Source organism: Eublepharis macularius, chromosome 18, assembly GCF_028583425.1.
Source record: "Eublepharis macularius isolate TG4126 chromosome 18, MPM_Emac_v1.0, whole genome shotgun sequence".
NCBI classification, from domain to species: domain Eukaryota; kingdom Metazoa; phylum Chordata; class Lepidosauria; order Squamata; family Eublepharidae; genus Eublepharis; species Eublepharis macularius.
Window position 1 is genome coordinate 33,945,700 of NC_072807.1, and position 23,412 is coordinate 33,969,111.

General features: G+C 43.6%; 2 protein-coding genes across 2 annotated transcripts in view; one reads left to right on the forward strand and one right to left on the reverse strand.

Moving 5' to 3' along the window:
- CCDC33 (coiled-coil domain containing 33) overlaps positions 1–10,083 on the reverse strand; it is a 156,158-nt gene extending 146,075 nt beyond the window's left edge. The window contains exons 1-2 of the mRNA XM_055002307.1: positions 9,774–10,083; positions 8,026–8,510 (exon numbers count right to left, since the gene is read on the reverse strand). Coding sequence (XP_054858282.1) covers positions 8,026–8,510; positions 9,774–10,083 — 795 coding nt within the window. The remainder of the gene's footprint in view (positions 1–8,025; positions 8,511–9,773) is intronic.
- A 2,608-nt stretch (positions 10,084–12,691) lies between these two features.
- STRA6 (signaling receptor and transporter of retinol STRA6) overlaps positions 12,692–23,412 on the forward strand; it is a 47,485-nt gene continuing 36,764 nt past the window's right edge. Inside the window, exon 1 of the mRNA XM_055002666.1 lies at positions 12,692–12,932. The gene's annotated coding sequence lies outside the window, so the exon portion shown is untranslated. The remainder of the gene's footprint in view (positions 12,933–23,412) is intronic.

The following is a 23,412-nucleotide window of genomic DNA, read 5'->3' on the forward strand; positions in this document are numbered from 1 at the left end:
TCGAGTCCAGCCACCTTGTTTTAGGTCTTCTTCTTTTCCACTTTCCCTAGCATTATCGACTTTTCCAGAGAGTCTTGTCTTCTCATGATGTGACAGAAGTACGATAGCCTTAGTTTTGTCATACAATCTTACAGTATGCTAAAGGTTTTTGAGCAAACAGCCCTGCCCCAACATATCTCTCAAAGCCATGTACCTGGTTGAACATGGAAGCTTTGTCCAAGATTAATCTGTTTTCTGGTAGAGTTTATTTGCGCATCCTAATGTTGGAGTAATCTTAAATGCATACATCAATGCTCCTGCAGCTTTTTTTTCCTGCAGCACTTAAGAGACATCCGTATAACCAGCTGAGCCTCTTTGCTCGTGCCTAGGAATACATTATATTGACTGAGAGAGACAGACATAGAATACAGTTAGTAGCATCTAGGTCCCCTGGAAGACCTTCGCAATCCATCTCTAATTCCCTCTTTGCCGCATGCTTGCATAAAACCATTTTGCACATTCTCTCAGGCGGACAGCTAAAAGTAGGCAAAACCTTTACACAAACCAGCTACATTCCAGGAGGAACGTGCAAGAACGTAGGAATTCACAAATGGTCCCTCTTTTATTTTGCTTTATATTCATTTATAATTTTTTGGTTCTCTGCTTTCTGTGGGTTTTGTTGTTAGAACTGTGTGTACACATGTTGCATAGTTTTTATACATAATGTTCATGATTTATTCAAATCTTATATGTATATACGCTGAAATGACACAGAAAATAAATGGGTTTTTTTTCATTTAAACGTACAATGCAAGGAATCAGAAAGCAGCACAAAAATACAGTCACTAGCTTGATCTGCAAAAGGGAACAGCAAAATCAAAACAGGAAGTTGAGCAGAGTTCGGAAATCTGAAGTCAGAATGTAGCTAAATATAGAGTTGCCAACTCCAGGTTGCAAAATGCCTGGAGATTTGAGGGTGGAGCTTGGAGGAGGACCTTGGCTGGGATATAATACCATAGAGTCCTTCCACCCAAAGTGGCTATTTCTTCCAGAGGAACTGATCTCTATAGTCAGGAAATCAGTTGTATTTCTTTCTGGGAGATCTCCAGGCCTCAGCTGGAGGTTAACAACCCAGTGGGAAAGCCCACAACTGGAGGGACAATCAATAACACAATACCAGTAAATATAATTTAAAGTGTATTCACGTGAAAAAGTGACCAGCGCAGCTAATAAATACTTGAAACCTACTAATAAATACTTATAAATATATAAAACTTCAGTAATAACATATTATGAATTATTGCATAAATGTCACTCCATAGTGGTGTCGGCCAAATGCAGAAGATTCAAAACAGTCTCTTGAAAATGTAATTAACTAACATCTCTTCTCTTTGGCAAATATAGATGCTGAAAGAGGATGCTCAAGGCAAGGCTGAAGTTCCACAGGTAAGTATTCCAAATATATCAAAACTCTAACTGTATGTTCTCTTTATATTTCCAGATGAAGACCACCTAAATGAGGGAAGGACCCAAAGGACCCCCCTGCCCAACAAGTGGCCGGCTAGAAATTCCAACTTGTTTTGTAAAATATACATCATCAGAGGCCAGAAGAATCGGTCCACCAGCACACAAGATACACTGTAATTGCATCGGCCAATGCATGCCAAACGACCTTGCTGGTCAGCAGGTACTCCATTACTTTTTACTTCTACTTCTCTGAACCAGCTTCACTCCGATCAATCGACCTCCCCACCCCACATTTGACCTCATTTGCACTGTTTGAGAATCAGCACATTGCTTGCAGTGCAGTGCCCATAAATTCTTCATCAATCACTCACCCTCCATCTTAATTCCATTCCTTCCATCCCCCTCTCCCATACAATTATAGGCACCTCTTTGCTGACTGGTCCTTTTTTCCAGCATGCAGGACTTAACCCAGAACAGCCTGTAAGCTGCAGTGAACAAGATATTTCTGTAGCACATATCCAGGGGAAACAGATTGCTCCACCATGGTTTCACCCTAGCTGTTTTATTAGCATTATCATGCTAAGGAGAAAGCAAAAGATCAGATTCACACAAAACTGTGACTCAAGTCTGCTCATCAAGGTGACAATTCTGATAGTATTACATCTGTTTCCAATCATTTGTGGCATACTGATTAAAGATACAAGGTAAAGTGGCACGTAACTTGAATGTTTCCATGCCCACATTTGGAAATGGATTTATTCACTTATTTAGTTCATTTGTTTTTCTCCCCAACAGGAACCCAAAGCAACTTACATTCTCCTCCTCTCCATTTAATCTTACAACAACCCTATAAGGTAGGTTAAGGTTGAGTGTTGGAAACTACATTTTCATTGCAGAGTGAGGATTCAGTCCTGGCTTTCCCAGATCATAGTCTGACATGCTAACCCCACCACACCAAACTAGTATCTCAGATCACAGTGGCCAGAGTATGGGAAAGGTGATAAGATCAATGGGAACACAGAACCTGGGATAGGGCAGCTCTCAGGAAATGTACGTTTAAAAAAAATTCCAACATTTACATGTTGAAATGTCTAACTAAGTCGCTTTCAAGTATTTAAGGCCAAAAACTCACTTAGCTATCATCCTTTGCCCAGCTCCCAATTGAGCTAATGCTGAAGTTATTGGGGTGTACATTTTCCGAATGTCTGCAGTAGTGTAGCTAATTTTATTAGCTAGCACTGCTACACTCATTGCGCTCTGTGCTCCAGTAGCCAAACATGATGACCCCAGTATGGTATCCAACCCCTGGCAAATCGATTCTTTGCCAGCTGAGCTGTATACCGTAAGTCCACCCAACTTTTCCATCCCTCATGACTAGTAGTAACGTGCAGTGCATATTCAGGTGCCTTGAAAGGGGGGTTCATAAAAGTTAAGTTCATTAGTGGCACCTCCATGTTAAGAGGCAGTATACCTGCGAATACCAGTTGACGGGAAACAGCTGGAATAGACAGGAAATCAAAGCTTGTGGGCCTTCCTGGGCCTATTCTGGGAAAATCAGAGTCTGCCCAAAATGGACCACTGGTCCAGCAGGGATCTTTAGCTCTTAGAAAACTGAAATTTTCAAAGCAATAACCACACACACCTGCACGTGGAAAAGTAATTCAAAAGATGAGTAATCACTTCATCTGAGCCATTTCTGAAGTTGGAAGAGAAAGGTGCCACGCTAAGTAATGAGACTTCTTCCTACCCGGGGCATGCAGAGTTAACACATGGCTTTTAATTTTTAAACACAGTTGTCTTGGCAGATATTTCCAGAGTGACATCAGCACGGCACAGTTTTATCACCACTTTAGCTGGCTGTGCTCGCCTCGGAGGCCTGAGATCTGGCGTTATAAATAGTATTTGCCGGTGTCTCCTCATCCTTCTTGCTCAGAATGGCGCTTTAACCTGCCCTTACAATAACTACAGCTCACGGCTGATTACTATCGATCTTCTTTTTTGCCTCTGCATCTAGATGTTTGCCAGGCAAACTCAATCAGCGCTGTGGTAATTTTAATCTGAAGAGAGTGAATTGCCCATATATTACAGGTCCCAAAGAGGGGGAGATTGCCTGCCTTGCTACTCCAGACCCCCCATTAAATACCTCTAAGGGAAAAACAGGGTTAGCATTCGCATCGCAACATTTCCACGCATTTTCAAAAAACATGCTCATGCTTTCTCTGAGACTTCCCACATGACCCACTGATCTTTTAGAAATGAAAATGCTAAGGGGGTATTGCTTCCCTTTCCCATGTTTAGAGACTACATGTCTTTCACAGGGGATCCGTTCTTTCCCTGCAGCCAGGGCTCATTTTGAGGGGGAGCGCGCAGGAATGCAGTTCCGGCAGTTCCCCAAAGAGGTCACATGTCAGGTGGCCCTGCCCACCTGACTCTCGGCCATTTGGGGCCCGTTTCAGCCTGGATTGGGGCCGAAACAGCCCGGATCAGGCCTCTAATGGGTGATGGATCACTCTCCCACTCAGCAGTAGCCTGATCCTGACCATTTTGGGCCCCTTTTCAGCCATTTTCATGAATGGCCAGGATTGGGTCCAAAACAGACAGGATAGGTGATGTCAGGGGGTGTGGCATATGCAAATCAGTTCTGCTAATGACACATTTCTGGTGATGTCAAGGGGTGTGGCATATGCTGACGAGTTATGCTAATGAGTTCCTGCATCTCTTTTTCTACGAAATGACCCCTGCCTGCAGCTATTCTTTCAAGAGAACCTAAGCCATTGTTCCCAACCTCCTGGTGGTGCCTGGAGTTGTCCCAGAATTGCAACTGATCTCCAGACTAGTGAGATCTGGAGGAACCTGAAAGAGACGGCATCACATTGCTGCTGAGCACCCTCCCTGCACCAAAGTCTGTTCTCCTCAAACACAATACCCCAAATTTCCCAAGCCAAATTTGGCGGCCCTACGCAAAAGCTTGGGAAGCACGAAATTGCACATGCTTTCTCTTCTGTAAAACAATATTTGGGAACGTCTAAAACTGGTCTCACCCTATGTTCAGAGATCTGCTATTATTGGGTTTAAAAGACACACCAACTCCATTTGCAAGTATCACATTTTGAGTGCATGTTATATTGGTATGGTTTTATTACATTGTCATGGATATAGCTAGAACTATCGGGGGACAATTGCTGGATATGACCAAGAAAGTAATAGAAGATGCCTTTGCATTCATAAACTGGGTAGTCTGCCCCCATGGCTAGACAGACCACGAAGGGAGTCTGGAGGCCTAGAAAAGAACAACCTTGCAGAGGGACAAAAAAACAACAGAGTTACACAGTCATATTGCCGTGTGTAGTTTAGAAGATTTGCCATCTAATTTGTATCAATATATACGATCAACCAAGGTTGAGTGTAAGGAGTATCTGAGAATAGCAGGAATGTTTAATTTCAAAGAAACTGGCAATATTATCAAAGGATTCTGGAGGGCCACAAGATATTCAGAAACTTGTAATCACTAATTCTACATAGACTTAGTTAAGACAAGTAGCAAGAATAAACTAACTGGTGTTACATGTTTCTAGAAGATGTTTCCAATATGGATATCTTTCTTTGGCGTATGAAGGCCCAAGATAATAAGTTAGCGAAGAATTAGAGTCTTTGAAGCAGCCATTGTTAAGAGAAGGTTCTGAAACCGTATAAATAAGACAAGCTAAACTGACAAAGAACTTCTTAGAGAAGGTCCTTGACTGTGATCTTTGTATCTTTCGGTAAGTTACTTTTTTAGACTCATGTAATTGCTCTTCTTTAATGATCTATGTAGTTATAATGGATGGTATTATTTTCTGTTGATTGAGTTGATATTAAGAATACTGAATAATTATTTTGTAATAATAAAAGCTTAAAAAAGAAGCAGAGACTCCATAATTGTATTACTTGTGTACAATACTCGGTAACGAACATAAGATGTTATCTGTGGTGTATCTCTAGCCAGGAGTTAAATGACTGGATATAGGAAAGCTAACTAGTTCAGGGCATAATAATGATAACAACAACAACAACAACATTTGATTTATATATCACCCTTCAGGACAACTTAATGCCACACTCAGAGTGGTTTACAAAGTGTGTTGTTTATTATCCTCAAGACAATCCCCCTGTGAGGTGGGTGGGGCTGAGAGAGCTCTGAGAGAGCTGTGACTGACTCAAGGTCACCCAGCTGGCTTCAAGTGGAGGGGTGGGGAATGAAACCCAGCTCTCCACATTAGAGTCCTGCTGTTCTCAACTAGAGATGGTCACGAACCTGAATGCAACCCAAAAAAACCCCACGAACCAGTGGTTCGTGGGTCGCGAACCAGTGGTTTGTGGAAGCTAGTTTCCACGAACTTCCACGAACTGGTCTACTGGTTCGTTTGGGTCGTATTTAAATGGCCATTTCCCTGAGGAAATGGCCATTTAAACTTTTCCTGCCGCTTGCAAGTGGCAGGGCCCTTTAAACTATCAGGGCCAAGCTACAAGTGACGAATGACACTTGAACAGCAAGTGGATTAAGTGGAGGGCAAGTGAACAGGGAGAAATACACTTGCCGTTCAAGTGTCATTCGTCATTTGTAGCTTCGCCCTCAGCTGGCAGGCGGCAGGGGGGGAACCCCCACAAACCCACAAACGGCCCACAAACCCCAGCAATAGTGAACAGTGGTGAGGAGTTCCAGAGTCAAGGCGTCATGTCAGAAAAGTGGCCCGGTCTCTAAGATACACCCATCTCAACTTTGAAGACAAGGATATGAGCAACAGGCCCTTTGATAACAATATTGACCATCACGTCAAATACAAATCAAGCACACAGAATGAACCATCCCACTCAATGCCGACCCTCAAGTCAAAGCATTTTTGAGCATTTTCTGTAAAGCTGAAGTAAAGTCTCAAACAAATTCTCCTAACTCAGATTTCTTCCCAATATTCCCTATTAAGGATTTTTTTAAAAATAAAGCTACAAGAAGTCTTTAATTTGACAAGCTGAGACATTTATATAGCAACCCTCAAGTTTAATTCCAGAGCCTCAACTTGAAGACATTTTCAAGTAGTATAAATTCTAACTCTGAAAAAGCTAACTTTCCCCCCATTTCTGTTCAGATTTTCTCCATTCAGACATGCATCAAAGACAGAGGGGAAATAACCAGATGTAGCTAGAGCAGACTTTATCGGTACACCACTGTACCTGGAATGCTGATTTGCCCCGCCTCAGAATTTTTCATCTGAAGCATTTCCATTCAAAGAATTAAAATAATTAAAAGGGTGACTTTTTTAAATAGGAGGATTTCTGGTTTAAAAGCTTAGCAATTGCTCCAACTTCCCCCAGCCAGGCAGCCCCCAAAAGTGGCAAAACTCTCAGTTTCTACTCTGTGACATACCCAGCTCTATCCACTCTAAATTCCCCCAGGTTGATTTTTCAAGGTCACCATCACTGTTTCTTCTATGATCCTCCTTAATTACCATGACTACAAGCACAGCAGGGTGCTTGAAAGGATTATGGGGTAACTGAAGGAAGTTGTTATTTAAGCTTCTAATCTTAAATATAGCTGTTATTATTCAAGATAGATCTCTAACACTAACTCATAAACAATCAAACACGCACAAAGAGCTTGGCTTGGCAAGAGGAGAGTTTGTGTCGGCAGTGTCATATCATTAGTTTTTCCATTCATTAATTTGAAAGCCTCAGCTGGAAATGTGGCAGCAAAGAAGGCCTTGCTAGGTATGACTTTGGTAGCAACACCAAAGTGTTTCCAGACAAAATCGACTTTGCTCACTGCATAGACCACAAGACACTTTGCTTACCTGCACTCCGAAAAAGGTATCTTCAAAGTACAACTTTGGGCTGTATCCTGGTGAAGGGAGATGTAAACTGGCATCGCTTGGTAATCTCCTTGGAATAGTTGGAGACGACGAGGAAGAGGATGGCAGAGAGGAAGGAAGCCCTTCATCTGCGAAATCTTTCGATATCTCTAGAGAGGTTTGCTGCCAAGGCTCAGGTGATTCAGAAAGCGGCTGTCAGGAAGAGACGTTTTATGTTTTCTGTTCCGCAAAGTCATCCTTTAAACTTTGTTATGATCTGGTGGACAATGGAGAATTTGGCTGTCCCAAGCCCTTAAAATGCAAATCTGAGACTCTTGCCTGCCTCAGTCCTCAAATCAATTTTGAACTAGAAGACGTATAAGAACTTAAAATGATATTCTAGACTAGGTTGGTTTGGGTGTGCAAGGTAATGCGACTGAGATTATTTTAAACTAAGCACTGCCTACCTGCATGCATCCAAAATGCCTGTTTACCCTTGCTATTTTTATCCAAAAACACTGAGTCTCGAGTGCTTTCTCATCTAAAGAAAACTCCCTTTCTAAGTGCTACCTTGAACCTGACTTGAAAGACTGGAAAGTTTTATTGGGCATGAAGCACAAGCCACACTGTGTATTCCCAGAAAACAAAGTGACCACAAAGTTGACAGCTAGACTAAACTTTCCCGCCACACATCATTATCTCTGTCCTTCCCAACTAGCACAAAATGTTTCACTGCAGAAACCACACCAGTTCTCACCTTGAAATCTCGCACTCCGTATGAGTGAGTTTCCACTGCTGAGGAAAGCCGAGGGGATGGCTCTGGCGTTGAAACCGAGTAACTCTGCTGTGGGATACCCAAAGACTGGAAGGGTGCTGGGAAGTTGGTTCCTGGACCATGTGTCTCATCTTGCTTGGCGGGTGGCAAAGGCGAGCAGCGAGAAGAGCTTGGCATCTCCTTCTTGGTGATTGGCCGGTGCTCATGAAATGACACAGTGTAAGCCAGCCTCCCACAATGCATTGCCAGGTCATCCGTACTCACACGCAACAGTGCCATGATATCGCTGTACCGGTACAGGTCCTCATCTTTGCTAGCAAAGAGATTCATCCGAGGCTGGTTGGTGCGGGGATAAATAGCAAAGAAGCTCTCTCCTGCCTTCACGCTACTCTTCAACAAGGCACCACGGAGGCGTAAGGCTTCAATTCGGAGCCGGGCATCATGGTTTTTGTCATTTTTGCAAAACCCTGGTTGATAAAACTCTCATTGTTAGTAGCCTTTAGTATGCATAGAACTCTGAAAGTAGCTAGCGGTAACTCTGCCTTCCCAAATACTGGTTCCTACTTTTATCAAAGGCCAAAACGGACATGAAGGAGGGAACTCCATCTACTTATTTTAAATAAATATTGGCCCCCCTTGCCACAAGGGCCGTTTTCACACATCTTACAGGCTCCGGTACATCGCGCAAAGCTCTTGCAAGGACAGCGTCTTCCTGGCGCGACTTCCTGGTTCTCGCACGAAATCGCGCCAGGAAGATGCTGTCCTTGAGGGAGCTTTGTGTGACGTACCAGAGCTGGTAAGACGTGTGAAAACGGCCAAGGAATGCTTGAGGTAGCTCATATTGACAGGAATAAACCACCTTCAAAAATAAAAGCAGTTGAACAAAACAAGTAACCTGGAAACCATTTCTGGAGTTCGCAGTACTTTAGCAGCTGCGCCAAATCAAACCAGTGAGCTATCTCTCTCGGTTTCCAGATAACCCCAGAAAGCCTACAAAGCAAAGAGCAGAGGCTAAATCCACCGCCCCCTTGTTGTTGACCCACAGCTGTGATGTTAAGGGTTACCAGGACTTTTTGTCAGCTGGAACGCGGTAGAATGGAGTTCCGGGACCTCTTGAAAATGGTCACATGGCTGGTGGCCATTTTCTCCGAGGGCAACCCACTGAGTTCCACCACCTCTTTTTCCAGAAAAAAAGCCCTGAGGGTTACCCCCTCTAAAGATGGAGGTTCCATTTAGATGGCTACTAGCTGTCGATGGACCTCTCCTCCATGAATTTGACTAATCTTCTATTTGTGCAGGAGGTTGGGGTCCCTTCCAGCTCTATGTTTCTGTGGACAAGTAACACAGCATGGCTATGCTGAAACCAGAGAGCGATATCTGACCCTGAAATTCCTCACATCATAAAATCATCTGTTCTGATCCATTCTGGTGATTGGAGCACCTAGAATGTCCCCCCTCTACACACACACACACCCTCTCTCTTCATCCACACCCTGACCTGGATAGCCTAGATGAGCCTGATCTCGTCAGATCTCAGAAGCTCAGCAGGGTCAGTTTGGTTAGTAATCGGATGGGAGACCTCCAATGAAGACCAGGATTGCAGAGGCAGGCAATGGCAAACCACCTCTGTTAGTCCCTTGCCATGAAAACCCCACCAGGGGTTGCCATAAGTCAGCTATGACTTGAGGGCAGGATACACACATACTCTTCATCCACACCCCGCTTCTTACCTTTAGGCAAAGTGAACAAGAACCGCCTTTTCTCAAACGCATAGATGTCGTTGAGGTTGCTTTGCTCAATGACATCAGTTGTGGCCGTGTTGGTATAATGAGGGTCTTCTGAATTCACCCGCAATTGCACCCCAGCTCCAGACCCCTCAAGCAGTGGATTCTCCACTGTTAGCCTCAAAGCATATCTCCCCGTCTCATTAAACTGAACGTTAACCAGTTCAAAGTCAAAGTCCAAGATCTTTTCCTCAGCCTTCAACCGGGACTTCTGCAAAGTCATTGGGACACGGGGTTCCCCTACCTTGCTGGCCATGGTGCAAGCGAATGGGGCCACTGCAATGAAAAACACACTGACTACAAACAGTTGTTCTGCAGGTGGAGAACACACCAGCTGCAAATTATTATTCCACAGGGACCACAGCAGTAGAGAATACACTGGCTACAAATGGATTTTCAGCAAGCTTCTAATAGCCCTGTTACCATGCACCATCCATTCCTCTGGGGCCACTGCAATGGAAAACACACTGACTACAAACAGTTGTTCTGCAGGTGGAGAACACACCGGCTGCAAATTATTATTCCTCAGGGACCACAGCAGTAGAGAACACACTGGCTACAAATGGATTTTCAGCAAGCTCCTAATAGCCCTGTTACCATGCACCATCCACGTGCACTCACCCAAACACCATTAGCAAGAGCTACAGCAATTCAGCTAACAGGGACTTTCCATGGCCAAAACACAGTCCTTCCTTTGTTTGCAGTCTCCCAAGCCTTCTTCCAAAATGCCCTGTTTCTTGCTTGCTATTCAAGAACCTGCTTCTCACTGCCAGAGGACATTCATAGCATATTGTCTCATCTGAGGCAAGGTGAGAGGGGGGAAACCAAGACAAAGCCAAATCTTGGAAAGGAGCAACCTGCCAGGTGGTAGCAAAAGGAGTCTTCTGGCTCTACAGCAGAGGAACGAACTGTACAATGGCAGTCACTAGAAGACAGACCCTTTACAGAGATTGCAGAAGAAAGGTAGAGCAGTCGAGGAAGCAGCCAAGGGTTCCTCTCAGTTTGTTTGCAAGGAGCCTTGGTAACTAGATGCAAAGAGCTGTGTGTCTTCCAGCAAACAATACCAGCAATGCTCAAAAAAATGTGGGCTTGCACAGAAAGATTTCTTGGGCAAAAAACTAACTTGTGTACACGGAGTAGAAAAGAGAGTCACTTCAGTGTGGCCTGGTATTACTAAAGTAGGAGGGATTTTCATTTTGAGAAAGGACCGCCTAACTGGGGCCTTCATTTTCCTCAGAAAATACCTTGCAGAGAAAAAAATTACCTCAGAAAATATCCTGAGGAGAAAATTTTACCTCAGAAAATACCCTGAGGAGAAAAATTTACCTTAAAAAATGTCTGTTGCTTTGATTTTAAAAATTACACTCAACCAGTTGACCTCAAGGTGACTCATACACCATTACTCAAGACTATGAACCAATGCAATAACAACAACAACACAACAACAACAACATTTGATTTATATACTGCCCTTCAGGTCAACTTAATGCCCACTCAGAGTGGTTTACAAAGTATGTTATTATTATCCCCACAACAAAATACCTGTGAGGTGTGTGGGGATGAGAGAGCTCTGAGAGAGCTGTGACTGATCCAAGGTCACCCAGCTGGCTTCAAGTGGAGGAGTGGGGAATCAAACCCGGTTCTCCAGATTAGAGTCCCATGCTCTTAACCACTACACCAAACTGGCTCTGAAAAGGCTAAGACCACTGGATGAGCTTCAGTGATAAATGATAAAATGCAATACAGCTAGGATCGCCAGTTGGCTAGGACAAAACATAGCATGGTTTTCACCTGTCACTTTGACACAGTTTTGGGAACACACAGGAACCAGCAGCTAAAGTTGTAGACCCATCTGTTGTTAAAAAGAGAATTGTGGGATGTGTGTGTTTCCCTGTCAGCTATCAGGGAGAAAAAAGCTTTGCTCCTCCTTTATCTGAAGTACAGGAATGCTACCTTCTTTTCCATTTGGCTGCCCTAAATGTTTAATGGTGCTCTAACAATAAAGAAAATAATCTAAATTTGGTCAGGCGTGTAGCATTCCAGGCTTTTCACAAGATTGATAACTAAGGTTGCCAGCTGCAGAAGCGCCATCTGCTCCTGTGCCTAACAGCTACTTGATTTGTAAGTAGGGTTGCCAACACCAGGTTGGGAAATTCCTGGAGATTTGGGGGTGGATCCTGAGGAAGACAGAGTTTGGGGAGGAAGGAAGATTCATAGAGTCTGCCCTCCAAAGCCACCATTTTCTCCCGGGGAACTGATCTCTGTAGTCTGGACTCTAGAGATAAGTTGTAATTCTGGGAGAATTTCTGCCCCCACCTGGAACTTGGAAACCTTATTTGAAAGTGATAACATCTAGAGTTTGTGAATCTCATAGCTGTTGATGGTTGAAGAGCAGGCCAAACCTGCCTTGTTCTAGTCAGTCAGCAGTCTTGTGGAGTAATATGATGATACAGTTTATAAAGTGCACGCACATCCATTGTATGGATGCTTTGATTCACAGCATTTTTGCCACAAAAGAAAAACTAGGTGGTTAATGCCGCTTCTGGCACGATTTACAATACATCCAGGCCGGCAGAATTAGTGAGAGAATAGAAGAATGGACCGAATGCTTGAGGTTGGGTGGGGGGTAAGTAGTTTGCTGTCTCTCCAGAACTGTGGTGAATAATCAAAGAAAAGGGGGTGGAAATAGGCTGGTTGTTTTTAATTTTCTAAGCCCCAGACTGGCCCCCAGCCAGGCTCTTTTAGGAGCGGTGGGGATAAAGTTCCTCTACTGCAGAGATCTTCCAGAACTGAACTTTGCCTTTTAAGTGTGCATGGCTGGATTGTATCTCCACTGGGACCCCCTTGATCAGATTAGGAGAGTCTTGGAAATAGCAGCTGCAGAGTATAGGGTTCATGTACCTCTCCAAACCCTGAACAGTGGGGAACGGACCCCTGTTATTGGGGGTGTGTGGATTAAACCAGGAAAGGAATACATCAGCGAATTTACCCTGCCTGTGTCTTTTGAACATTACAGAGCCCTTATTGAGACTTTTGTCTACCTGCCGTGGAGCAAGTTCGTATCACTTAGCCAGCGCAGCTGCGGGAGACCTTGAGTGCAGAAAGGTAATTGTTTGTCTTACTGTCTCAAACTGTTTTTCTCCTTCTTGGTATAGTCTGGCCCTTTATTGAACTCTGGTTCTCTTTATTTTTTTAAATGTTCTTCTAACCAGTCATCCTTGCTTCTAAACAATAACTTTTAAAACTTACAGTAGTTTAAGTAGCCTGAACGATTGTATAAAGGTCTGGTGGCTTGTTTTATTATAAAAGCGAAATTCCTGGTAATTCAAAGTACTAAACAAAAAGGTTTTAGAAATCTCCCCTTTCCTCCGCTTGAGAATTTGCTTTAGCTAATTAGCAGTAGGCAGTATTACAAGAATTCGTTCTTAGAAGCCTTTCTCTTTCTGTAATGGCGAAATAAATTAAACCGAAAATTACCTCTCCATTCCCCGAACAGTTTACTAAATTAGAAAGTATGAATAAGAAACAAGTTTATACAAAGTTGTTTATCTTTTACTGGCATGGGTGACCATCCCATTTGTTTTCAGCAACTGCACTTTATTTAAGAGGACGAGGCTGAGATTAAATCCACACGTTCATTAAAAACCTGCTGTTTGTTTCGTTTTTAGGCACCTAGGCAAGTTATACCCCACTAAGACCACTAACTTCTATGAACTTAGAAAGCTGCAAGTAACTCTGTTTAGGGTTTGCCAACAAACTGGTATTTATTTATTTATTTATTTATTTATTTATTTATTTATACTCCGCCTTTCTCACTGAGACTCAAGGTGGATTACACAGTGTGAGATTAGTACAGTCAATTTCAAGGATATTTCCATACACAATGCCATAGGGTAAATAAACACAATTTTACAAAGACATGGCATTAGCAAGAATCCCATTCAGAGTTGAAGAAATGCTGAAACAGAACATAAGCAACTCTAGGGCTGACATTAGACAACATGAAGCACAGGTGGCTCATAGGATCACATATTTAAGACAACAATTAGTGCATAAGGCAACATAGTGGTGAAGTCTATGGTCCTTAACTCATTAGCGAAGCATCTGAGAGCCCCTCCCTACAATACAAAAGCCTTTTTGAATAATGTGGTTTTGCATTGTTTGCAGAAAGCTAGGAGAGTGGGGGCTCTCCTGACCTCCTCGGGCCAAATTCGTTTCATTTTGCCTCACAGCTGTAATGAGCAGAATTTACTCACCTGGGTAAACTTCCAAGCATGGACAGAAACGCTTCTGGGAATGGTGAAGGGGGGAGCCTGTATTTTAAAAAAAAAAAAAAACTTGGCTTGAACAAATGTTTAATTGCCATGATTTCAGAGTCGATGGTGCATCTAATTGTAACATGAGCTTGATGGCTTTCTTTAACAAGATGTTATTTATGATGTCTGGCTTTCAGATTTGCTAACCCATATTCTGGAGCAGTGTCTTTTTTCTCTTTCTTGTTAGTCCCATCCCTGATCTTAAATAATTTCCCTATTAGATCTAGACTCATCTCTCTCAGGTTACTTTGTAATAATTGCCACCGGCTGCTTTGGATTGGAGTCTCTGTTTGGGTGAAATTTCAGGGTTTAGATAATAAAAATTGTACAGGGAGACTTCTAGGGAATGGGGAAGTAACCCATGAAACAACATTTCAGTTTTAGGGCACTACAAGACTTCTTTTATGTTTCTTCTGCAACAGACTAACCCAGCTGTCCCAAAGACTGATGAGGCCCTGACGACCTTCTTTAGTGGCTTCCTGGTTGTCGGGAAGGGTTTGTTTTCAGCCCCCTCCAAATTGTATGACTTCAGAAATCCATGAGAATCTTTCCTGGTCAGGCTCCTCCCACCACCAGCAGTGATTAAACCTGAATCACTGGGGAAGACCACAGATTTTGTTTCTTTAACCTCCTTAAAGGAGGTTATTCAACCCCTCCTTCCTACACCATCCTTTCTTTTGATGTACCGTAAACAAACTTCAGATGTCTGTTCTAAGCCTTCCTGATGGAAGATAGCCACTTGGAGATTTTTCTAAAGAGCAGGTCTCATTCAGTCATAAGAAGATATACAGAAAGTGCAGAATGAAGAAGGAGCACTTAGACTGGAGGTCCATCTAGTTCAGTTCCCTGTTTCCCACAGTGACCAACAATCTGCTCCTGGAAGCTTTACAAATAAGACAGGGAGGCCACAGCCAGTTTGGTGCAATGGTTAAGAGCGGCAGGACTCTAATCTGGAGAGCCAGGTTTGATTCCCCACTCCTCCGCTTGAAGCCAGCTGGGTGACCTTGGGTCAGTCACAGCTCTCTTGGAGCTCTCTCAGTCCCATTCGCCTTACAGGGTGATTGTCATAAGGATAACAACAACACACTTGGTAAACCGTTCTGAGTGGGCGTTAAGTTGTCCTTAAGGGTGGTATATAAATTGAATATTAATATTATATGCTTTGCCCTGAATAGCCCAGGTGAGCCTGATCTCATCAGATCTCAGAAGCTAAGCAGGGTCAGCCTTTGTTAGTAATTGGTTGGGAGACTTTGAGGAAGACCAGAGGCAGGCAAGGGCAATCCACCTCTGTTAGTCTCTTGCCATGACCCCCCCCAGGGGTCTCCATAAGTCAGCTATCACTTGAGGGCAGGATTTCATTCATTTCGTTATTATTATATTTTCAGCATTACTTGCCTGCAGCTGTATCCAGAGGTAGATCGCCTCTGAACATGGAAGTTCTATTCAGTCATTGTGGATAACAATTATTGTGTGAATTATTGTTCATAAAGATCTCTAATCCTAATGCTTTGGGGGGGAAACCATGTAAGTGAATAGATCTCGCCATAACTTGTGATTGAATCCCATAAATAAGTGTGTGACATACTTTTTGTCCTTAGGGTCGCTTTTATTTTGCCCCTCACTTGCCTACAACTATTTTCCTCCTATTGTTCAAGAGCCCCATGCAATATAGAAGTAGAGGGTCGTTTCTGCAGCATTTCAGAGAACCATAGAGTTTTACCCAAATATCAGAGCGTCCCTGATGTCCCCCAGCAATGCGCTGATGTCACTTCCAGGCCCATGGGAGTGACATCAGTGCATCACCAAGCATTTGATGGCATCACCGGTGAGCCCCTGTGTGACCTGGTAAGTCCTCCCACCCCCTACTGGTTGTCAAGAGGATCTGGTAACTCTAGGAAAATGCAGATTAATCCTGAAACCAGCACAAGAATATCTTCTTGTTTGCCAGCTCTGCACTTTCATTTACTTGGTTGATAGTCTGCTTTTCTTATAAAGCAAGTTACACAGACCTTTTCCTCACTTCCTTAAAATAGCAGCACACTTCCGGAATGCTGGCTGCTTCTTCGCGCGATATGTGCTGAAAAAACACCCCGCATCCGTTTTAAAAAAACATCGCGCAAAGAAACCGCCAGCATTCCGGGAGTGTGCCGCTATTTTAAGGAAGTGAGGAAACGGCCACAGTAAATTAATGCAATCCACAGGATGAGATGTCTAGTAAGTAATGCAATAGGACACGGATCACAGACATCTGAAACAAAGCAAAAAGTATTAGACGTGACGTGTTAAAAAAGGTGAAAATAGTATTATGCAAATGCAGTGAGATTAGGATAATACATACAGCAAACAGATGATATACACACAGCCAGGGCTCATTTTGACGGGGAACGCACAGGAACGCAGTTCCACATGTCAGGTGGCCCCGCCCACCTCACTCTCAGCCATTTTGGGCCCATTTCAGCCTGGATTGGGGCCAAAACGGCCCGGATCAGGCTTCTAACAGGTGGTGGATCACTCTCCTGCTCATCAGCGGCCTGATCCTGCCCATTTTGGGCCCCTTTTCAGCCATTTTCAGCCCCTTTTTGCCATTTTGGGTCCAATTTCGGCCCTGAATGGCCAGGATTGGGTCCAAAACAGCCAGAATAGGTGATGTCAGGGGGTGTGGCATATGCAAATCAGTTATACTAATGACACACTTCCGATGATGGCAAGAGGCGTGGCTTATGCTAATGAGTTATGCTAATGAGTTCCTCCCGCTCTTTTTCTACAAAATGACCCCTGCGCACAGTGGTATAGTCCACAGTCCCATTCTCTTTATAGAAGCGCTTTCCTGAACCATGATTATACTATATCCTTTTGATATCTCTGCTCTGATTTGCTTGCAGCACATCACTTTGTCAATAAGAGTGGAGGCAGAGAGAGAATTCTTGGAAGAAGATTGTAGAGGGAGATTGATGCCCCCCCCCCCAATATCTCTATGACGTTCCACAGCCCGGTAACGCTGAGTTCAGTTTCTCTCTGCAGCAACAGGTGCTGGCAGAATCCAACAGCTGGGCTGAATAATCCTTGTTTTAATCAGCACCTGTGCAAACAGCGGAGCGGAAACACATTGGCCATCGGGAGTGGAGCAAAAACCAAATCAAAGCAGGGAAGGAGCAGTGGGGCAAGGCTGCCAAGTTAATTAGGAACTAACTGTCATGTCTGAGGAGCAGCCCTGGTTCGGATGGCCTTGAGGAGCTCAGGAAAGATTAATGGAAAGCATCGAAACCTGCCTTGCACCCTGATATTTTCTGTGGTAGTAAAGCTCATAGAATTGCTTTATTTCCCTTGCTTAATTCTTACCATTTGAGCACCAGCAGCCTGCTCTTCTGAGGTTATGTTCACAGTCATTTCCAGTTGTTGGCTGTGACGCTCATGAAACGGGATTCTGCTTTTCTTGCATTGTGAAAGCTTCCTCTTTGAGGAATCCATGCCTTGGGCTTTGAGCAAGGAAGATAGGTAGAAAAGTCACAAGGGAAGAGTCGCCTCTGAAGAGTCCTATAGATCAGACTCTAATTCTATCTAGTCCAACATCCAGTGGCCAAAAAAGGCACTTCTGAGAAATTCACAAGGACAAGAGGGCTATAATATGGGGGCGAGGAGGGGTAGGTGGAGAAAATTGTGCAGGGTGGCAAGAAGTAGAAGAGCTGGTAGCAGCCTCAGGAGGGGCCCCTTATACAGCCCCCACTGAGTATCAATCTTTCTCATTTATTAAGAAAGTTTCAGGTGGGCAGCCATGTTGGTTTGCAGTAGAAGAGCAAGATCCAGGTCAAGTAGCAGCTTAAAGATCAACTAGATTCCCAGGGTACGAGATTTCAGAAGGGAGCTCTGACTCTCAAAAGCTCATACCCTGGAAATCTAGTCAGTCTTTAAGGTACTACTGGACCCGAATCTTGCTTTTCCCATCTATTGAAACTTTGCCTACCATTGTTTTGCAACTACTAATTTTACTTTTGTAATTAATGTAAGTATCAGGCCGATTGATGAACATATCTCATTCTGTTGTGCTTTCAGAGCCATAATATTGGAAAGAAGAGGTTAACCCTTCCTCATATGCCATTTAAAAAAAAAAAACCCTTACAAAAAAAACTTATTTGCCCTGCAGAGGAAAACATAGAGCCAAGCTACAAGTGACGAATGACACTTGAACAGCAAGTGAACAGACTCACGTGTATTCCTCCCTGTTCACTTGCACTCCACTTGCGCTCCACTTAGGGCCAAGCTACAAGTGACGAATGACACTTGAATGGCAAGTGGATTGAGTGGAGGGCAAGTGAACAGGGAGAAATACACTTGCCATTCAAGTGTCATTCGTCACTTGTAGCTTGGCCCTCAATCACGTAGTGATCAAGTGGAGGACAAGTGAACGGAGGAATACATGTGACGTGAGTCTGTTCACTTGCTGCTCAAGTGTCATTCGTCACTTGTAGCTTGGCCCATAGAGACACCCCTTTTTCTACTGTCCAAATCTACCTCGCAGTCCCCTAACCAGTGACAATTTTTTAAGGAAAGTCAAAATTGCCAAGAGAGCAAATCATAACCTCCCACTCTGTGTCTGCTTCAGCCCTCAGATCACTATGGATTAGCTCCCGTTTAGCATTGCCAACTCTGAGATGGGACATTCCTGGAGATTTGGGGGTGTAGCCCTGAGAGGTCAGAGTTTGAGGAAGGGAAAGACCTCAGCAGGGTATAATGCCATCGAGTCCATTCTCCAAAAAAAGCTGTTCTCTCCAGGGGAACTGAACTCTGTTTTCTGGAGGCCAGTTGTAATTCTGTGAGATCTCCAGGCCCCACCTGGAGGCTGGAAATCCTACAGTGGACATCCATGCCCTAAATAGCTCACCCTTTGGTACAGAGGCCACCTTGTAGTCTAGGCCTTTCTCAAGCCCAAGGTTACTGACTCAGCTGGGCTCGATTCCCTTTCACAAGTTCAATTGAATTAAATGAACTCCCTCTACGAGAAATCAAAAGCCGTTCCCGAGTCAGATCTCTTATCGTTTTTATTAAAAGCCACATGCAATATGCTGTCCTTTGCACTTGGGGGAAGAACGTGGCTTTTTCATCTCTGTTCCCTCCCCAATTCCCTGTTGCTCTATTCATTTTGGTGAGAGGCAAAAAACGCTCTCTAGGGAGTGATAGATAGTAGGAAATGAATAATATGTAAGGCCTTTATTGCAGCCATCCATCTCTTTCCTTGCTGTCTTGATCAAAGCTTTTTTGCTTTCCCAAGTAGAGGTTAGCTGGAGGAGCAAAGGAATCAGGTTTCGGGCAAATGCAGGGTGGAGCATAGACACCATGCGGTGACAGAGTCTGAGAATTTGGATCTCACAAAGCGCTTGCTGTGTGCCCTTTCCTTTTATCCCTGTTACATCTAGTGTGAGAGGTAGTAATTATGATTTTGTAGACAGGGATCTGAGGGTTACACACAGTCTACATCTCTTTAGATTTTTCAAATCTATTTCAGCCTACAAGGGGGAAAAAACGTTTGGTGGTGTTTCTCCCATTTTGCTAACAGATCCTAACCAATCCTATGATTCTTCTTTTGCTCTGCACTAAATTTTCCCCTATAAAATATGCACACCTTGCAATGAGTAAATCAATGTTGTGTACATAAATAAGGCATGTCTATATAAATACTGCTGCGTATAAAACCTGTCCAACGTGCATTAGCAATGCAAAAGATATTGACAAAACCAACAGCAGAACAAAAGAGTCAGAAACTATGGACATCACTACATATGAACAAAACAGGGACCTAAAAAACTCACAAAGGGAGGGGAAATACCATCACTGAGCCACACTTATTTATTTCATGAAGCTGAAGTTGGTTCCCAGTTCCTTATCCAGAGTTCCTTATTTGCAAATCCAAACACAAATATTGGGGGAAATTGACAAGCTCTGCACCCCAAAATAAAGTTTGGAGGAGCACATATACATTTCCATGTTCAGGGTGCTCTACCCTCCAAGTGGACCTATGCCGAGTCCTTCCCCAAAGCCCAGTTCTTGTGTTGACTGCTTCACAGGACAAATGCACAGGCAGAAAGGGGGGAAGCTGCACCCCAAAACAATCTTTGGATTACCCCAAATCACACAGCCCTGCACTCCAGAGACTGTCCCCAAACACTGTTTCTGAAACTAAGAGCTCCTGTTTGGGCAGGCTGCCTCCCAGAAGCTTATATTGGCAGGAGATGTGATTAAGGAATTGAAAAAATTATGTGCCCCCTGTAAATTAGGCATACAGCACCACAAGTCTTTGGGTAGATTTCAAGGGAAGGCCTATGTACAGCACATTACAGTAGTCAATTTTACTATAGCTTGGATCCAGGTAGCCTGATTCGCTGTGTCAAGGTATACCCTGCCTTTCTCTCCAGTGTGCACCCAAAGCAGCTTACAGTGTTCACCTTTTCTCCATTTTATACTCACAGCAACCCTGTGAGGTAGGTTAGGCCGAGTGTATGTGACTGGCCTGAGGTCACCCAGCAAGAAATGGATTTTGGAGCAGGAAGCAGCATAGGTCCAAAGAGTAGTTTTGGCACCCCAAAATAACCCAGATCCACAGATGCCACTGTCCTCTACATAAACTTTGGACCAGCACCTTCTTGAGCTTAATATAAACCTTATTTATTGCTATTTGCAAAACTATATGTTATCTTGAAAGCTGTTAGGTCCTTCTGTTAAGGCTCTTCTCACTTTCTTATGTGGCACATCTGCTACCTGCCTAGCTTTCACCAAGGCGGTTGTGGGCCTGCCTTCTTTGGATTGGCCCCAGTCCGTGTCTCTGGAGTGCAGGGCTGTCTGATATGGGGTAATCCAAAGATTGTTTTGGGATGCAGATGGCATGTAGCTGTTCCAGTTGCTTATTCACATCTCTTCCCAATACAACCTTCTAGGAGACAGCCTGCCTAAATAGGAGCAAATAAGGAATAAGGAACCGCAAATAAGGAACTGGGAACGAGTTTTAGCTTCATACTGATTTCCTCTTCCTTGTTCTACCTAATCAACTGTCCCCCTTTCCCATTTTCCCCCTTGGCTTTTCCCTTTTTCTTTCTCTTTTTACCTGGTGGCCGTATTGCTGCGCATGTTCAGCTAACACATATTATTATATTTTTGCAGCTTTTAATATTTTTTCTGCAGCCCTGGGGATTACCGCAGGTTTACAGAAACATGAATCCTAACCCTGTGTGGTCCCCCCACCCTTGAGCTTTTTTAAAATAAGCATGAGATAGCAACCCACCCCTATTTGGATATATGATATATAAACATAAATGCAGCCGGGAACATTAGCTCATGCCAAGCGCCCATTCAGATAGGACAATCCCTTGCGGCCACCTGTATGCTTTTTAAAGCAATGTAGTTAACTTGCACCTGCCTGAGATAAGCCCCCTGGGCCTCATTTTTCCACCACAGTGCCTAGGTGACAAGTCAAGACTGGTCTTGAATAGGTCCAAAAACTCAGGAGTGAATGCCTGGTTTTTGTCCACTTAGAGGGGTTTTCTCTGCAGTGAGGAAAGGATTTCTGTGTGTATCTGGGAGTTCAGTGTATGGATCTGTTATTGGTGAACTCTAGATTGCTAAATGCTATGTTATCTGAGCTAGGATATGGTGGTGGGTGGAGGGGCTGTCCGGAGTTGGGAAAATCTTTCCCAATGCTCCAGAGAGGCTTTCTGAGTAACTCCCCTTGCCATTAAATGACTCCTACATATAATGAATCAGTTCAGAGAAATTTTGAGGAAGGGATACTTACATGGAACTAAATGATTGATGGGGGAATCAGCAAAGCCGAGAGCTGAACCCACCTCGGAAGGAAGATGCTCCCTTGACACTGCGTCTCTGGCAAACAGCCACATCTTTGGTATGCATCCTTGTTGCTTAACTTGGCCCTGGATCCCTGTCTATAAATGAGGATGAACGGTTTCCCTTTGACAATATTGTCCTTTGGATTCAAAGCTCTGTATAGACTAGAGAGTCCAGTTCTCTGTGACAAGGTAAGGCTATAGCTCAGCGGTAGAATATCAGCTTGTCTCAGATGCTCCGCTAATGAGTTAAGGAGGGCCATAGACTTCACCCGTAGACTTCACCACTATGCTGCCTTACGTACTATCTGTTGCTTTAAATATGCGCTCCTATGCCAGCCCTAGAATTGCTTATGTTGTGTTACAGCATTTCTTCAACTCTGTATTGGATTCCTGCTAATGTTATGTCTTTGTAAACTTGCGCTTATTGACTGTACGGCATTGTTTATGAAATTGTCCTTGATACGGACTGAACTACTCTCACACTATAATCCACCCTGAGTCTCAGTGAGAAAGGCGGACCATAAATGATATACATACAAAGGAATGTTTTGGTTGCACCCTCCCTCTCCCCCCCTAACTGCATCTTCTCTCTCCTCCCCTCCTCTTCTATATTTGACCAGTTTCTGTACTATGCATCTGACGAAGAGAACTTGATTCTCGAAAGCTTATGCTACAATAAAATTGGTTAGTCTTAAAGGTGCTACTGGACTCTTTTTGATTTTGCTACTACAGACTAACACGGCTAGCTCCTCTGGATACATAAATACATACATTTTATGTACATACATACATAAAATGCTGAATGTCACAGTCTCCAGTTTAAGGATGTCTTGGCCAGGGATGCAACTTCAGTGTTCTATTCCACTAGCTGATCAACAAAAGCCTAAGGTTTAATTTCTCCTTTGCCATTACAAGCTATTTTCCTTGTGCTAGATAGAAAAAGGAATAAATCTGTTTTTCTCCACTTTCTTTTCCCCCAAGTTGTAAAATAGAGGGGTTGTATCACAACATTTGCAGACATCCCCATAGTTAGGGAGGCAGTGGGAGCAAATTTCTGTCCTTATCCCAAGGGATGGAAATATCTACCTGAGCTGAGTTATACACAGGGCTTGTTTCCAGCTAGTTGTGTGTTAGCGTATCAGCTCTGGAACAGTTGTGCAGGGAAAGGAACAGGCGTCATTTGTGAATTCACTTCCCAAACTCACCTAACTTTAAAATGAAAAAAAGATTCTCGCTTGATGGGCATCTTATTTTAGAAATCCTGAATGACTGCTGAAATGCACGTGGTCAAATGAAAGGGTCCGGGAGGGGGGCACTCCATTTAAGAAACCAAAAGAGAAGCTTTGATTCCTTCTGTCTCTCAAGTGTATGCAAACTGAGAGTGGGGGAATTACATGCTTTCTTTTTTTTAACTTTCTTTTAATCTCCTTGCTGCAG